The following is a 15983-nucleotide window of genomic DNA, read 5'->3' as shown; positions in this document are numbered from 1 at the left end:
CGGCCAGCCAAATGGCAAACAGTTTTTAATAAAGGCAAGCTTTGTCACTTCATACCCTTTCATTATAGTAAACCCGCTTGAGTATTGACCAATATTAAAAAAGCTCAGCGGTGCATTAACCTGGGGAAACCATTCATAATGATAACGATAGCTTTCTTTTCACTTCGCTCCGAGCTGTCAGTTATGCAGCAATTACAAAGGACAAGAGAAATGTGTGTTATTTTTGCCCTTATAAGCTGTACAAGGAAGAGGCAACGCCAGCGAACTGTTCAAAATGCATTGTATTTATTTTCGGTCACGGCTCACAAGTCGTTTTCGTGACTCGGAAAAACCAGAGGAACGCCCCCCTCTAAAGATGTACACAACCATAGCGAGCTTGAAATAGTAGGCGTGCCGTTTTAGGAAGTCGTTATCGCGTGCAGGTTTTCCAGGTAAAACACCTACTACACGCATACGAGCGTGGCCTGGCCAATTCACCTTCCATGTGCGTTTGGTGGCAAAGCTCTACTGCGCTTGTATATTTGACGCTGCATTATTACAGTCGTTGAAAGCGTCCTTATTGCTACGTATTTTTTTTCCTATTATAACACCGTCACGCGCCAAGAATTTCTTTGAGGCAGGATTATAAGCCATGTGTTGCTTTAAGGAGTTGCAAGGGCATAAAGATCATCAAGGTGAATGCCTCCGGTCTACGTGCGCCTATAAGAGCATTTGTCCCTGCAAAGAAATTCATAACGTCTCGTTGACTGCTTTCTGCACGTACTCGCTTCAATTTCTTGTTGAACATCACTGGAAGTAAGATGCAAAATATATTTGTCGTGTACCTCTGCCTTAGTATTACTTTCCTGGCATCAGGGGACGAAGGTAAGTTGCTTCACTTGTAATGCCACCTTTCGTAATGATTACTTAGGGAAAGCTGTAAATTTGACGCAAGAAAGGCTCCGATTTGCCCTTGAATCTATTCGTGCTAAAGTCTATTACCTGTAGTTCTACTACTTGTGACCGCATGGGTTGTTTATCAGCTAGTGAGTAAACCACGATAAGCGGCCACTTGGAGTGCACGACTTCACTCCTTGCCGGTCTCATTCATCGTTATCATCTGCTGAGACAAAACATCAAACTTACCAAAATTCCGGGATCTTTTTCAGATAGTTAATTATTCGTTGAAGTGTCCTACGTCTTGAAATAATACTTTAACGTATGGCGCAGTCAAAGTCGCACACAATATTGGGCTACATATAGAAGCACTTTATAGAATAGTAAGGGACACAAAGATTTCATCATTTTCTATGTGAAGCCAGTATCTCTTTGCACAATGGCTTTTCTTATTTTCTGTTGAGTATGGCTACCTCTCTAGTAACAGATCAGAAAAATTATCAGACGTACTTTGGTAAGTTGTCACGGATGAAACCATCGCCGTCACTAACGCGTAATGTTAGCCTGAGGTGTCTAAACAATAGTGTGAGGTGCCTGAATAATAGTGTTTCCCCCGTTTAAGAATATTCGATTGCTGAAAACTTTGTCAAGGCAGTCTTAACAAAATGCACGCTTATTATTGGAAGCTATTATTCTTAATGGATTATCTAATGAAAGCGAAAAAAATCTGAGAAATTACGTCAAATTTCAGCTAACTCCCAGCTATCGAAACCGAAATAGGTTTGTAGAAGCAAGTATTATAATATAGTCAACTATTAAGGGTGTTCTTACGCTTGCCAACAGTTTTCCAAGAGTTTAGAGAGTTCGGAACTTCACATAATGCAAAATATTGATTGACCAGTAAAATACATTGTGCCAGTATTTCTTTAGGCACTATCGAACTGTTGGATGTGGCTTCGTTCGTCACCTCTAAAGATTTAGAACTTTTGGTTCGTTTGATTAAAAAAAATTGTCAAGGTGAAAAAAAATATGGCTGACGTTTAGCTCTGGTTAAGCACGAACTAGTGTGCGCTTGCACCGTTAACCCTAGCGTCGTCGCTGTTCGGGAGTTTCGTTAGCCCATGCGCTTCCCGTGGCTTGGGCATAAGCGTCGAGACGGCGTTCCGAGCGTAGCTGCGCCGACAGCGTCAGGTATTGTACTATAGATAAGACTATGCAACCACAAAACTTTCCTCCGAACTTCATCGCTGAAACACTGCTTTTTCCAACCACTACAGTAAATGATTTTGCGCTCCCATAATTCACTTCCTGTTAGCGCTTGAAACTTTTGTTTTGATATACGCGAAACGCGCGGGCCCGCGGGGGCAGGGCAGGATGAAGAGGTTTCATGCAGACAGAGTCGACATCCAGGTTGGTTAGCCAGTATTGCATTCGCGCTAAAAAAGCATTGTCATAGAACACAAGCATTCATATTAATTGTGTCACTATTGCTTTGAAGAAAGGACTTATCTTTAGTTGTTATGCCCCTTCCGGCTTTGCAGTGGAGGATGTGGCCGAGCTCATCGAGGAGAGTGTTCGTGAGCATGCTGGCAGCGACGAGCTGGCGGAGAAGATACTCGCGAAGGTGAAAGCTATTCAAGAGTGCGCCGCCGAACATCCGGAGGATGGCTTAGAGCTGCTTAAGAAGGTGACTCAGCATGACAAAATATCGGCCCATCCCACAATTATGCGTGAATGCCTGATAAGTGAGGCGTTCTTTAATACTTACTGAAGTTTCTCCACTTGAAGAATGTCCACGTACACATTGCCACGTGGCCAGTTAGGTATAACTAGTGATTCTCCCTTCCCTGCATTGCTGGGTAGCCTACCAGGCTCAACCTGGTTAACCTCTCTTTCTTTTCGTTATGACTGACCGATCTCTCTATCCAAGTTGTCTACTCGGCCATACACCCGGTGGCATGGGCCCAATTTCGCATGCCCATTGACCCAAACTATATACTCGGCAAGACATCAGCTGGCAGCTAGCACCGGAAAAAAATCCGGGAAGAGGCAAAAAAGCTTTGCTTTAAAAGCAATCGTTTTCGTATCTGTATTAGCCACGACATTGATGTTAAAGGTTCAGACGTGGTGAAGGTAAGATAACGCATAGAACGAAGAGGGTGAATTAAAATTAATTTTTCCGTACAGAATACTGACAAGTTACTTGTTTTATCCCAGTATATCTTATAGAATTTTTTCTCGCGACGAGTCACATGCAAAACATAATCTCGAGCCACTATAAAAATTTCTTTTTTTTTTTTTGCTGTGGCTTTAGTTAACTGCTCAATGCTGGGTTTGCCTCGTTAGTTTATTCATTACGTTACGCTGACGACGGGCGTTGTCATCATCGGCGTTATTTTTGTCTTCAGCCACCTCGTTATACTCAACTTCTTCATTGCTATACAGCGAAGAACAAAAAAAAAAAAAAAACAATACTCCCGCCACAACCATCACTACAGTAATTTGAATTTCTGTCACTGCAGCAATGCTCATTTGGGAATAGGGCGCACTAACCACGAAATGATTAGGCAATCTTTGGCCATCCACATAAGCTTGGAAAGCAGCGGTGCCTGTGCATGTATTTTGGAGGTCAGAACAAGCAGTACTGTAGCACTGCAAATGCATAATAAAAGCAAGAATAGAAAAAAAAAGCATCAGTTCAAATTTTGTAGCTGGAAATACGTCATTTCGCTAGTGGCATGCGTTCTAAGAAAAGTTCTGGTCTCACTGTCGGGCCGAGGCCTTCAAAACGGCACATCGAGCCTGAAATCATTATTATTGTTTATGCAGACTTATACAGACACCACATACAGAATGAAAAGCGGGCTACCATTCTGATAAGAGAGACACTGCAACCTCCATCTTGCAGAGGAGACAAAAATTAAGACGACAAAGAGAAGAAGGAGATGAAGGAGGAAAACAGAGAGGCATGAGCAACAAATCACAAAGTCACACGCAAAGTACGAGCGATGCAGATGAAGAGTCTAGTCCTGACAAGAGTATTTTAACACGCCGCCGGCCTCATCACCGGTGGCTTAAACATTGGTTTCCACAAACCCTGAATTTAGAAAATGATGCAAGGAAACTTTCTAATTAATGGCCATCTCAAATACCAAGCAGCCGACAGGTCATGCAGGTAGGGACTTGGGCGTTGTCTGAATGAATGATGGACACAAAAAATACGGCTGTTTTACTCTTCTCAGGACTTTTACAATGACGACAAGGCAACCTCAATATTGTAACACACGAGAACAATTATATAAGCGGTGTGCCAATACCATTCCAATGAAATATTCTCGAATTATAAAATGTTGACCCGCGTCCACCAAAAATGCAATCATAAACATTTGGACATGCAGCTGCAGACATTTGGTTCGATGAACTTACATGTGAACTGAATAAGTCTAATCTACTTAGGCAAGGCGAGTTTCAAAACGCTTCGTATTTCGATTTGCAGAACGAGTCTTACACAGAAAGGAAGCTGCACACACTGAAAAGATACATTTAATTTTTTTATCTAACCAACGATTTTCTTTTTAAATTCCCACAACGTTTAGAGTCATTATTGAAATATTTTTTTCTAATTTTTATTTTTTACATACGTCCATTAAACTAACGTAATAATCTTCAACCATGGTTGAAGATTATTGAAGAGCCCCACTCCTCCCTTGTATAACAAACAACTTCATAACCGCTGGCTTCTGGGCAATTCGCAAAAACAAGATAGTGGGGTTCACTATGGTGTTGAATTTATTTTGAGTAGTACTAGTACATCGACAAATTTTCAGGCTGCTTAGAATGCTGCGTTTAGTAGGTGGTCTACATTCGTCAGGAAGGAAAAGTGCAAAATTTATCTCCAAATGAAATAGTAATAAGTGATGCGGAAGACCCTTTCCCTGTTCTTCCTCAATAGCTAGAATACATACGGTCGCGTTTTAAATATATGCATGGGAATGCGATCGTAACGCCTGACGTACTTGAAGCAAATATATAGAGCAATATTTCAAATAAGCACTCTTCAGAGCAACTTTCACCTTTTTGGGGGCTCTTCTCTCACGAGTCGCGCAGTGAAATTTTGCACTTTTTTGTAGTCCAGCGATCTTGAAGGAGAATCATCCTGGTGTTTATTAAAGAAAAGGTCTTAGCTAACTTATCGTCAATAGAGATAGTGATAGACATCTCATGTAAGTAACCCCTGCAAAACAAATTTTGGTCGCATAAAGAAGCTGACTTGTTTACTCGCCCATCATATTTTAATGGTCGTGTTAGTGCTGTGTCTCTTGTTATCGTAAACTTCTTATTCATTAGAGCGCACAAAAATTTTGTGAGATAACAAAATTGTACAAAGTTTTCAACGCCTGCAAATGATAAAACACTGTTATGTTTCAATATTAATGCTTCCAGTATTACCTTACCAAAGTGAGTAATTAATTATTGGTTACAAAAAAAAACACACAAAATCGTACTATTGAACATGTGTACAGGTGTACATACCAAATAATTTTTTTTCATTATGCACAAAGCTCGCAGGCTATTTTAGGGACTGCCACAGTCTCTCATTGCTGTTGTGATCGCGGACAGCTTTCTGGTGCAGTGAAGGTAACGCTACATAGGCTGATCGAGCACTAGTAAGTACTTCCTCAGTGTAAGCTATTGCGTAAACTGTAAAAAAAGTATAAACAATCTCGTTTACAAGCGCAAAATAAGATTAAATAGGCCATCGAGTTTTATGTGTGTCCTATTTCGCTAACCACATTTGGGCGAATGCAAGACGGTCGCACGCTGAAGTTACGCTTAACCCCCCCTCCCCCCCCCCCTCCCGCACTACCTGTTTCAAGAAAACGAAAGCGCTGTCAAACGCTGCCAGAATAATTGGCGGCGTAACGTACTTGCGGAAGCTTTGCCCAAATAGCATTGCTTTGATTCCCACAGTCCCTTCAGCACATCCGGGACACAGTAACGAGTTTGGACAGACCCCCTTGACATGTGCAAGCATAGAACACTGATGACATTCAAGACACTTTTGTATGAATTGCCGTACAGCGTGTCGGAAGTGACCGACTTTGACGTGAGATGGTATGCAATCTCCTTTGAATATCAGTTTGAAGCAGCGCGAATTTGTGAGTGATGACAAACCCCTCACTTGCTGGTTTGATGAGGATAAGCAAGTCCGCGTTGGGAATGGCGACATCAATGTCCTAGATTACACCACCCACTTTGAATGCATCGTCCATCGGGACATAGGAACGCCCTTTGATACGTTCCTTTCTTTATCTCCACTTTCCTGTCCACGGTACCTCCACCTTCCCTCTCTCCCCAGCCTAGGGTAGCATACCGGATCTTCCCATCTGGTTAACCTACCTGCCTTTCCCCTTGCATCTCTCTCTCTCTCTTTCTCCCCCATTGCCTTGATTGTATAGCTCAAATGCGATAAAAAGAGGAAGTCACGTGTTTTCACTCTGATTACCTAACCCAGTCTTTGTTACCATGTGCCAGCTGACGGTGCCCATTACGAAAGAAGGTACGAAATGCGCGGCCACAAAGTCCGACATCGAAGACACCATTGAAAGAGAAGATGCTGTGAGTACAACGCCATTGGTTTCTCGCCTCTTGGGTGGTGACTGATTGACATAGCGCTCATTGCTGTGCTAATAAAGCTGACGTTTCGCGACATACATTAAGATAGAACATTTGAAGACAGATAAAAAAGGTATACTGAAGCCGTTGCTGGTCAATGAGTTGACAAATAAAGTGTTCCAAGAACAAGGTTTCTAACGTGTACCTTGATGCAGGCGGAATATTTATTTCGAACCAGCAGGCACCGTTATTTATGCATTAGGGTTGACGCTCTCTTCATCCTAAAACGATTTACCATAATATGTGGCATTATAGTATTTCAGTTCTTAAGCTTAAACGCTTCATTCTAAATTACTTATCATTACTAATCATTCTAAATCACTGAGACCAGATTCAGCACAAATAAAGTTCTATAGTACCTGTCATCTATAATATTCACGGTGGACTTTATTGCTTATTCTTCTTGCAGGTGAGACACTGCTTCAGAGAAGTAGCAAAACGAATTATGGTATGACTGCTTTCTTTATGAATACGCTATCATCGCTATCTTTATGTGCAACTTTACGATACCTTTGCTTGTTCCTCACGGTAGGTACACATGCTCGTGTGAGGTGTACACTTAGACTACAAATGTTCCATTAAGTGGAACATATATGCAAGACATGTTCCACCTAGTATGCCGAACCTACGTGGTACAAATGTCCTTTAGCGTAGGCTCTTCCTTCGCTCGAGCTTCTTGTCACTGCTGCTGTATAACACTGTATTTCATTCTAATTTTTTCATTAAATTGGCCGAAAATGTTAATCTCGTTCCACATAGGTTTCACTGAGCAACTGGGGCATACTCGCAAAAATGTTTCATTTATTTTGTGAAAGTTATCTGGAATGAAATTCATAATGTTTTAGGGTGCAATCTCAAGTGGGTGAAAAAGCCAAGTTCTTTTTTTATTTTGGGGACACTTTGGAAGCAATAACAATAATTTATGCCTAAATGCAGGCAGAAGGATGCGCCGCCTGTTTCAACAGCATTTTATATCATCCTTCGTACTCATAGCATACGGGACACAATTCCTAAAAATAACGTTCAATAATGACCGAGTAGAAATGGGCAATGTTGACTTGCTCAAAGAAAAGGTGTGACGCTTTCAAATCTGTAAACTATACATTACGGACGAGGTTACATTTTGGACTAGCACACTAGTGTTAGTAGCTCAATTTTCCGTTATCTGTTCCGTTTTTTTTTCTTTACTGCAGGAATCTACACCACTTACTGAGAAAGAAACTGCGGCTCACCGTGCGATCAGGGTAGGTCGGCTACTTGCTCACTCAGATGAGCATTGTGAGATGACGCATGTAGAGCCAGGAGAATATAGGCACGGAAATTTTTATATGTGAGAACTGTCTCAACGTGACGTAAACAGAAAAATTTGGCTAGGCATTCTACCTAGTTGCCGCTCCTAGACGACTACTACGAGTAAACCACGGCTTCTCAGGGGTCGGAACATCTTCCTTGTCATAGCTACTGAAGTAGCGTGCTTATTTTACTCGAATAAGTGCAAACACCGCTTCTGAAATGATGGCACTAACATCTAGACTCATTGAAAACGACAATTATTTGCTCTTGGAGGAAAGCGTTAGCTACACTAACGTTAGATTTAAAGCTGAAAAGAAGATACCAAGCCCTGTAATACCGGGAGTACACGCGACGGAGCGCTGTTCTACACGTTCCTTTCATTTATTCCGGTCTTCTGCTCAGTTCACATGAGGTTATAATGCACAAGGAATGTAAACATATAAGCTATTATTATTTTATTATTTATGTAAGGAGCAATTCTTACCGCATTTTTTGCATCCGCCATGGGCTTCTAAAGTGTCTAAAACACTCAGTTTCTAAAACACTCAAATTGATGCGAGACGGCAATTTCTTAGGCAAGAAAACATTTGTGACAGCGGACTCCAAAAAACGCAATACATGCATGTGCCTAATACCCGTGTCACACGAGCACGCGCCTTCCAGTCGACGGCCTTCGAAATGCCGAAACTCTATCGGTTCAAATGAATGGTGGCGCTGCTACACGGCACTTTCGAAAGGCCGTTCAGTGATTCAGGCGTTTCTCGCACAAATTGGGAGACGCTGCGGATCTTTACTTTCGTTTCCATGTCACCAAAACTTAAATAATATTAATCCAAGTAAAAGGCACAAAATGTTTTTGTTTGTTTTGACACTTTAATAAACTGTTTATACATTGTTTTGCATATAGGCTTAGGTTTTAAGCTGTTGAGAAGCGAAACTGCATGGGGCAACGTTTGCACCACTCGATGCGGCTGCCGTTGCTCAAAGGCCATCGGAATTTCGATAGAGTTGTAGGGTGCTCCTTTGACTCGATAGACTACTGACTCGGTGGCCTTCGAAACCGGCCGTGTAGCAGCTCGAACTAGGCCTTTGAGTTAAGAGACTATCGGTTGGAAGGCCTTCCAAACGCCCGTGTGACGCGGATATAACACTGTTCACCCAAAGTTGATCCTTCTGAATTGAACACATGCGCTTTAATGGAGGAATCGAAATTACCTTTCAAAGAGTTTAATCTGCGACGTAAACGTATTCCCATCATTTAAGGAACATCTGGTTAACGGAGCCATTTGCACGAGCAGCGCCACAGTGGCATAATCTGTTAGGACACAATCTAACCAGAGGAAGACACAACTATTAGTATAGCCCCCAAACATTATCTTCTAATCCGCTAGTGTAAAGTGTTGGGGCAGCGACAAAATCGTTTACATGGTGTTTCGTTTCGTTAACGACAACACGCACGCGACATGAGAGTTTGAACGTGTTGTGGTTGGACCAAAGCGTCTCAAGTTGTCGCTACTAGCGTTCTTAGTACCGTTCGTACCTCCAGTAACATGACATATTACGAACAGTTGAAGCTAAAATTTTCTATTATTTATGAGATGGCACGAAGTGTTCCTAGTTTGGTGTTCGTAGTTACTCTGTAAATCGGGTACACGTGAGCACTTCCTAGAATTAGCACAGCAAGAATGTGTGTTACATCAATCTTACAATAAGATAGGTTTCAAATAATTTCGTAAATTAAAGAATAAAGTTAAACACGAAGGTAAACCTATATACAGTGAGGCGAAACGTGTCGAACGAGAAGTACAACATGAGAAGCCTACAACACAAGCGCTCTGACAGCGTATCCGGTAGCTATTACGACCTTTGCCGTGCCGCTACAAAAATAACGCAAGACCTTTCACTGTATCATAGCAGAAAGTATAGCGAAATACAGCAACAAAAGTCAGTGCAGTTGCACAAGAGAGTTTAAATAAGTAGTTTTGCAAAGGTGAGTCTGATTCCATTTCACAAACTGGTTTTCTATGTTTTTCCAGGACTGCGTTCGCCCCAAATGGAAACAATGAAAACTCCAGACAACAGCCCCTAGCGGGAATTTGAACGCAGACATAAACCGTAGAACCACTTGACGAAAAGAAGCTCCTGCTCTTATTGTCCACCAATTACAATAAAGAAATTCATGCAGGAGTTCTCATTCCACTGCTTTGCAGCGCCCAATACCCCCACTCTAATATGTTCTTTTTAAATACTGAAGACGTTGTTGCGGTATCACCCTACTTGCAATACCGGCATACGTTTTATGAAGCCCCTCACAGGACGCGATTGGCCGATAATCAGGAACTTTCTTAATTAAGCATGATCGCTCTTTCTCTCTCTCATTACGCTATAAATGTCTGAAGATCCCGGCGCGAAATCTGTTTTCGCATTTGCCATCGTACAAAACCCTGGATAATAAATATATAGAACAATTATTTAGGAGATGCTGCACAACGCATCAACATTGTTTAATAGCAGAAAAATCTGTACGCTGAGGCAAGCAGGACTTCCGAAATACAATTGAATATTCTGAACCTTAATAGCAAATTTTAAAACGAAACTTTCTTTGCTAGCCCACTCCAGCCTTCCTGACCGTGCTTGCTGTCTGCTGCCTTCTGATGGTTCCTGCTGTCCTGTCGCATACTTAAAAAAATGAACTTGGCGCCGATGGCCACATCGAACCTCGCTCCCACAGCCCAATAGCCCAATGCTTAATAAACATTAGGACCCAATCGTGCGTATAATTCCAATATGCGAACACCAACTATCTCTGAGATCATCGCGGCGTTTGCCACTGCGTATATGATTGCATGACCCTGCCTAGCACGACATTGCGTAGCACGGGCGCACAAGAGCGCATGCGCGCTCACCAGTTTCACGGAACTTCTTCACGGACGCATCGCTTCACAGAGATTCAAGGACTTGTGTTGGATCTGCTGATATATTTTTTTTCAGGGAATCGGAGCTATTTCGCCACACATGTTCCCAGCTCGGAGCTCTAGTAAATCGTGAATAAATTGAAAACAGAAAAAAAATACAGTGCCATATTCCTGCTGAAAATACCCGTATGTCTTCTCTTAATTAAATTGCGAGGCTTTATGGTCCAAAATCATGAAATGATTTAAATGCACACCGTGGTGTGGGACTCATGAATTGATTTGACCACCTGGGGTTCCTTAACGTGGGCTTAATCTGTGTGCACGAGTGTATTTGCGTTTCAGTCGCATAGAAATTCAGCCGCCACACCCGGAAGTGAACCGTCGACCAGCAGCAGTGCAGCCCCATAGATACTAATCTACCGTGGCGGGTCGTATGCTATTATAACCTTCCGTATGATTTGATACCATTTTAATGAAATCTACTGACTCCATACAAATTTTGTGTGATTTTTGCATGAAGGCATCGGAAAACATGTGGAGTTATGGGAGTACACACGGAAATCTTCCGTGGGGATTGCAGGAAAATACGCCAAGGCTTTGCACTGCTTGCAATTACGAGACATAGAGCTATAAATCACTAGTGGGAACAGCTCGAGAAGCGACAATTGAGACACGCACAAGACGAGCGCTGTGTTTTGTGTATCTCAGTCCACGCCTCTCACGCTGTTCCCACTAATATGTGCAATACCCGTTAACCTGATGTCGCATCCTTCTGAAAATGTATCAACCGCATCGCACTAAGGATTTTTCCTTGAGGGCTAGCAGCATTTAGCAGTTTAGAATGACTTACCTATGAGATTTAACTTCTTAAAGCAACATTCGACCTATCAGAACGCCTAGTTGAGGATTGTGGGTAGTCTTGACTGCCTGGAGTTCCGTGAAGTGCACTTAAAGCTTTCATTTCTCTTTTATTTCATTCTTTCAAAACCCTCCTCAAGTTCCCCAGTACAATGTAGCCCACCGGAGACATTGCCTGCTTAACCTCTCTGTGTTGGAACGACGACAAAGAGAGGGCGGTGTGAACGTAGACATGGCCGACGTGGGCCGCATAGCGGTAAATCTTTGAGAAACCCTTATTATCTACCAGAGAGTCTACTCATCTTGAGAATGGTGCCTACTGATAACTAATTTACTCAAAATGCATATCCAAGTAATGAGATGTAAAAGTTTTGCCTAAAATGAAACGATTTTACATCAAATTTGATACCTGAATTCTTGCATACGGAGTTGAAAAATCCACAGCACCCTAGCCCTAAACAGCTTCGCTCTAAAAATATTCTTTTGTATAGAGTATATATATGTGTTAACATGGAACTCCTTAATGAAGCACGTAGTATGCGGATATGGATAGCCTATAATTACGTTCAGTGGTCTATAACTGCTGTTTGCTTCAATGAATTTTACTGAAGGAAGAGGCACACGCAGTGATTTGCACTTCTTTTCAATTGTTTTAAATGCGAAGCATTTCTTGGCGAACATTTGCTAGTTTGCCAGTATCCATCTATGTAGCCGCCTACGACTTTTTGCTCTCATGGTCGTTTTCTTTACTTGGTATCTACCAAAATTGGCATATTATGATAAGAGTATATGAAGAACATAAATGATATGTCATAGCATGAATGTCATGACATGCGTGTCATGTAGGTTATGAAACAGCTGCCTACATCTTGGTGCTCTCATGGTCGTTTCTTTAATTTGGTAGCTACCAAATTTGATATATTATGACAGGAGTGTATGACTAACATAAGTGACTGGTTATGACATAAGTGTTATGACATGCGTGTCATGTAAGTCATGACACCGATCCAGCAAAAAATATTACCACTCAAAAACCACTGAACTGGGTTTGAACATGGGTACTAAGTGAAGGAAACACTAAATGATTCTGGTAGAAGTCATAGTCTTGAGCATGACTCGGCAAAAATGACAATGACTCAGCGAAATAAGATTACCACTCAAAAACCACTGCAATAGGTTCTGACGTAGGTACTAAGTGAAGGAAACAATAAAGCATGGTGGTAGAAATCATAGTCGTGAGCATGACTCAACAAAAATGACAATGACTCAGCCAACAAAGATTAACACTCAAAAGCCACTGAAATGGGTTCTGTCGTAGCTATTAAGTGAAGGAAAAGTCATAGTCACGAGCATGACTAAGGCTTTCGCCTTAAGGTCTCTCAGGTGTAGCTAAAGGGACTCCTGAGGACTCATGACATGAATATCATGGCATGCGTGTCATGTAGGTCATGAAAGATCCGCCTACGTCTTGGTGCTCTCATGGTCGTTTCGTTAACTTGGTAGGCTCCTCGCACATTGCTTCGCATAACATCTATTGCCACATAGCGTGGGATCTGCCGGCTTTTTTTAGCAAATGAACATTTTAGTGAAGAATAAACAAGCTCCGATTGAGCACTTCTGAAATCAACTGCAAACTAGAGATGCGGAGAAATATCACATGCCACAAGATGGGCGCTAACATTAAACTAGTTTACATGTTGAATAAGGAAATTGCTTAAGGTAAAGTGAAGAAGCAAGTTATCGCAGTGGACACGCTTGATACAAAATAAAAAAAGGACAAAAACAAAGCCTGCATGCGAAACGAACAATAAAAAACTAATTTTAACCAAAATACATGCGCGGAGAGTCGTCCCAAAAAAATCTGTCCTTTGCAGCTCTCGACGCAAGTCTTGACTCGCACGCATTATTCATAGTTCCTTTGGCGATCATCCTTTGTTTTTGCTTGTATTTTGTAGCGAGTATGTTCATGACTATCGCATGGGTGTTTGCTGCACAGACAGCGAAATTGTGTTCTGGATAAGACTTATTCTGAAGACAGCGCCCGTCCTCTCCCAGTGCTTTTTGTGCTGTCTCTACCGTGTTCTCGCTTTCCTGAAGTATGACTTACCGACTAGCTCGTACCTAGAATTTGCTCGTATGCACTTTTACATCTGCGTTGAAATTTACTGTTGCACTATATTTATAGAGAGATCGTCCAGACGCATTCAATAGCTCCTGCAGATATTATTCTCTGAATGCATGCCGCACAAAAGCCACAGCGACGATTTAAAAAAACAGGAAGAAGTGCTATGTAGAATGCGCTTACAGAAACGCTCTTGGAAAAAAAGTTTGCCTCTCTGGAATCGCATCACGTGCATCGCAACCTAAAAACACAATCACGACATTTGCAAGTTATTCAATGCGATCCAACCATCGCTGTGATGAGCAATCCTACTTATGGAAGTATCAGGGATTCTATTAGCAGTTTGTCATCGACAAATCATGTGAACATGGCGCTTCTCTACGAAACAATGGGATGGTTAGTACTTACGTAAAAAAATGGGGTTCTAACCTTCTTATTTTTGGTGTAATCGGGGAACAATCGCGCATGCATAAAACACCGTCGCATAACGACGCAGCATCACTTTACATAGTTGTCCTTGTGGATATTTTACGGTTAAACGGCAGATAAGGAAAATTAAGGTTTCCACAGACATCGAATTAACTTCTCTTGAATCTCGGTCACGGCTCACAAATCTCTTTCGTGATGCGGAAAAAAGAAAGCACGGGCAGTTTTCACCCATTTCTTAAGCCGTAGACCATTACAGTCGCTTTTATACATTAGAGAATCCCGACTTCGAAAACCATTAAGTGGTTGGTTTCCCACATAAGATAAAGTAAAATTCCAAGTAAATGTTTGCGTTCATGAACACCAGCCTCGCTCCACCTACATACCTTCTTGCGTCAGCCAGCAATAAATGTCTCGACAGATGATTTGTTGCTGTGCGAAGGCGCGTTTTCCTTCCTGCTTTCCCAACTCCTCGGTCACACAGAGTTTGTTGCAAACTTTACTACATGCTCCATAAATTGATTTGCTGTACCATAAGTCTGAAAACGTCACCGGCCTCAAGGCACAGGTGTCGGCGTGAAAGAATATAAATACTTGTCACGATAACAAAGTTCAACGCATGTGAGCTACTGCTCCGTGTACGTAGTCGGCGTATTTGTTGATCCAGTGCACTACAATGCCAGAATTACGATTTTTCGGGCCGGGTACGTGTGCTTTAGTATTGCCGAAAAACTGATAGCAGCAAATGAAGGTGAGTTTGTTCACATGTTGAAATGCTTTTGAGCAAGACCAGTTCGTAGGCTACGTATATGCAGCCGGAGAAAGGTACAATCCCGATGTAGAAATATTCAACTCGAACTATCTTACATGCTAAGATAAGAAACATCACTTTATCTTACAAATTTTGTAGGGTCTTTTCTTCAGCTTAACATAATATATAAAGCCTGAGCTGCTGTGGATTTTAAGCATAAAGCTAACGAAACGCTCTGAAATGCCCCCTTAAAATTGCTTTCCTGCAGGCCCATTTTAAGGCAAAATAACACAGCTTTTCGCATTTTCCTTTTTTGCAGTGGAATATGTGGCGAATCTAATTGAGCTAAATATTTGTGTCAACGCTGGCAGCCATGAGCTTTTGGAAGGCCTTTTCTCAGGATCAAAGATTTCTCAAGAGTGTGTCGCTGAACATCCGGAAGCTTTAGTGCTCCATAAGGTGACTAATTAAGGAAAAGCATTTATATTCCTCATTTTGCCTATGCCACAGTCGCCGATCACTTCAAAACGGAACAGGAATTAAATTTGCTGCAGAAATAAGACTATTTTTGTAAAGATAGTGCTACAAATAGTGTCACGCAACACAATTACAATCAGCTGTTAGAGTATCGTCTGTTGGCACGAGAAATAGCACCAGCGATTTGGGAATATACACTTGATTTTTCAAGACATAATTATTTCACCTCCCACCCGTGAATGGTAAGGATGGCGAGCGCTCTTTCAATGTATAATTGAGAAAGCCTCAGTTTTCATTTAGCATAACGCTTCAACGAATTATTTTCATGAAACCCGACTGAAACTTTTACACAGTGTCAATACGACTGCATGCCACGTTTATTACGTCTAATTGAGCGTCTAATGCCCCAAATCCATCTAATGCAATATTTACAAGCGTTGTTGTTTCAGCTGGCGGTCCCAATAACAAGAGATGGAACCAAATGCGCATCCACGAAATCTGGAATTGAAGGCACTATTGAAAGAAAGAATGCTGTAAGTACAACGAAGAAATTACTGAATGGTTGCGCTGCTGATTATTGGCATATTTT

The 15983-nt window shown here is 41.7% G+C and overlaps 1 protein-coding gene across 1 annotated transcript; it reads left to right on the top strand.

Moving 5' to 3' along the window:
- Positions 1 to 709: 709 nt before the first annotated feature.
- LOC119466278 (uncharacterized) lies at positions 710 to 10017 on the top strand. The gene is made up of 6 exons (XM_037726755.2): positions 710 to 864; positions 2418 to 2563; positions 6412 to 6495; positions 6962 to 7000; positions 7746 to 7796; positions 9882 to 10017. The coding sequence occupies exons 1-6, from the start codon at positions 801 to 803 to the stop codon at positions 9909 to 9911; spliced, it is 414 nt and encodes a 137-aa protein (XP_037582683.1). The 5' UTR covers positions 710 to 800; the 3' UTR covers positions 9912 to 10017.
- Positions 10018 to 15983: the final 5966 nt, after the last annotated feature.

The sequence above is a fragment of the Dermacentor silvarum genome, chromosome 10 (assembly GCF_013339745.2).
Source record: "Dermacentor silvarum isolate Dsil-2018 chromosome 10, BIME_Dsil_1.4, whole genome shotgun sequence".
Classification (NCBI taxonomy): domain Eukaryota; kingdom Metazoa; phylum Arthropoda; class Arachnida; order Ixodida; family Ixodidae; genus Dermacentor; species Dermacentor silvarum.
Note: the sequence above shows the minus strand (reverse complement) of the source record. Positions and strands in the feature narration are given on the sequence as shown.

Coding starts and splice junctions, on each gene's coding strand:
- LOC119466278 (XM_037726755.2), top strand. CDS start 801: ATGCAAAATATATTTGTCGTGTACCTCTGCCTTAGTATTACTTTCCTG. Junction 2,564..6,411: donor GCTTAGAGCTGCTTAAGAAG/GTGACTCAGCAT, acceptor ACCATGTGCCAG/CTGACGGTGCCCATTACGAA. Junction 7,001..7,745: donor AAGTAGCAAAACGAATTATG/GTATGACTGCTT, acceptor TCTTTACTGCAG/GAATCTACACCACTTACTGA.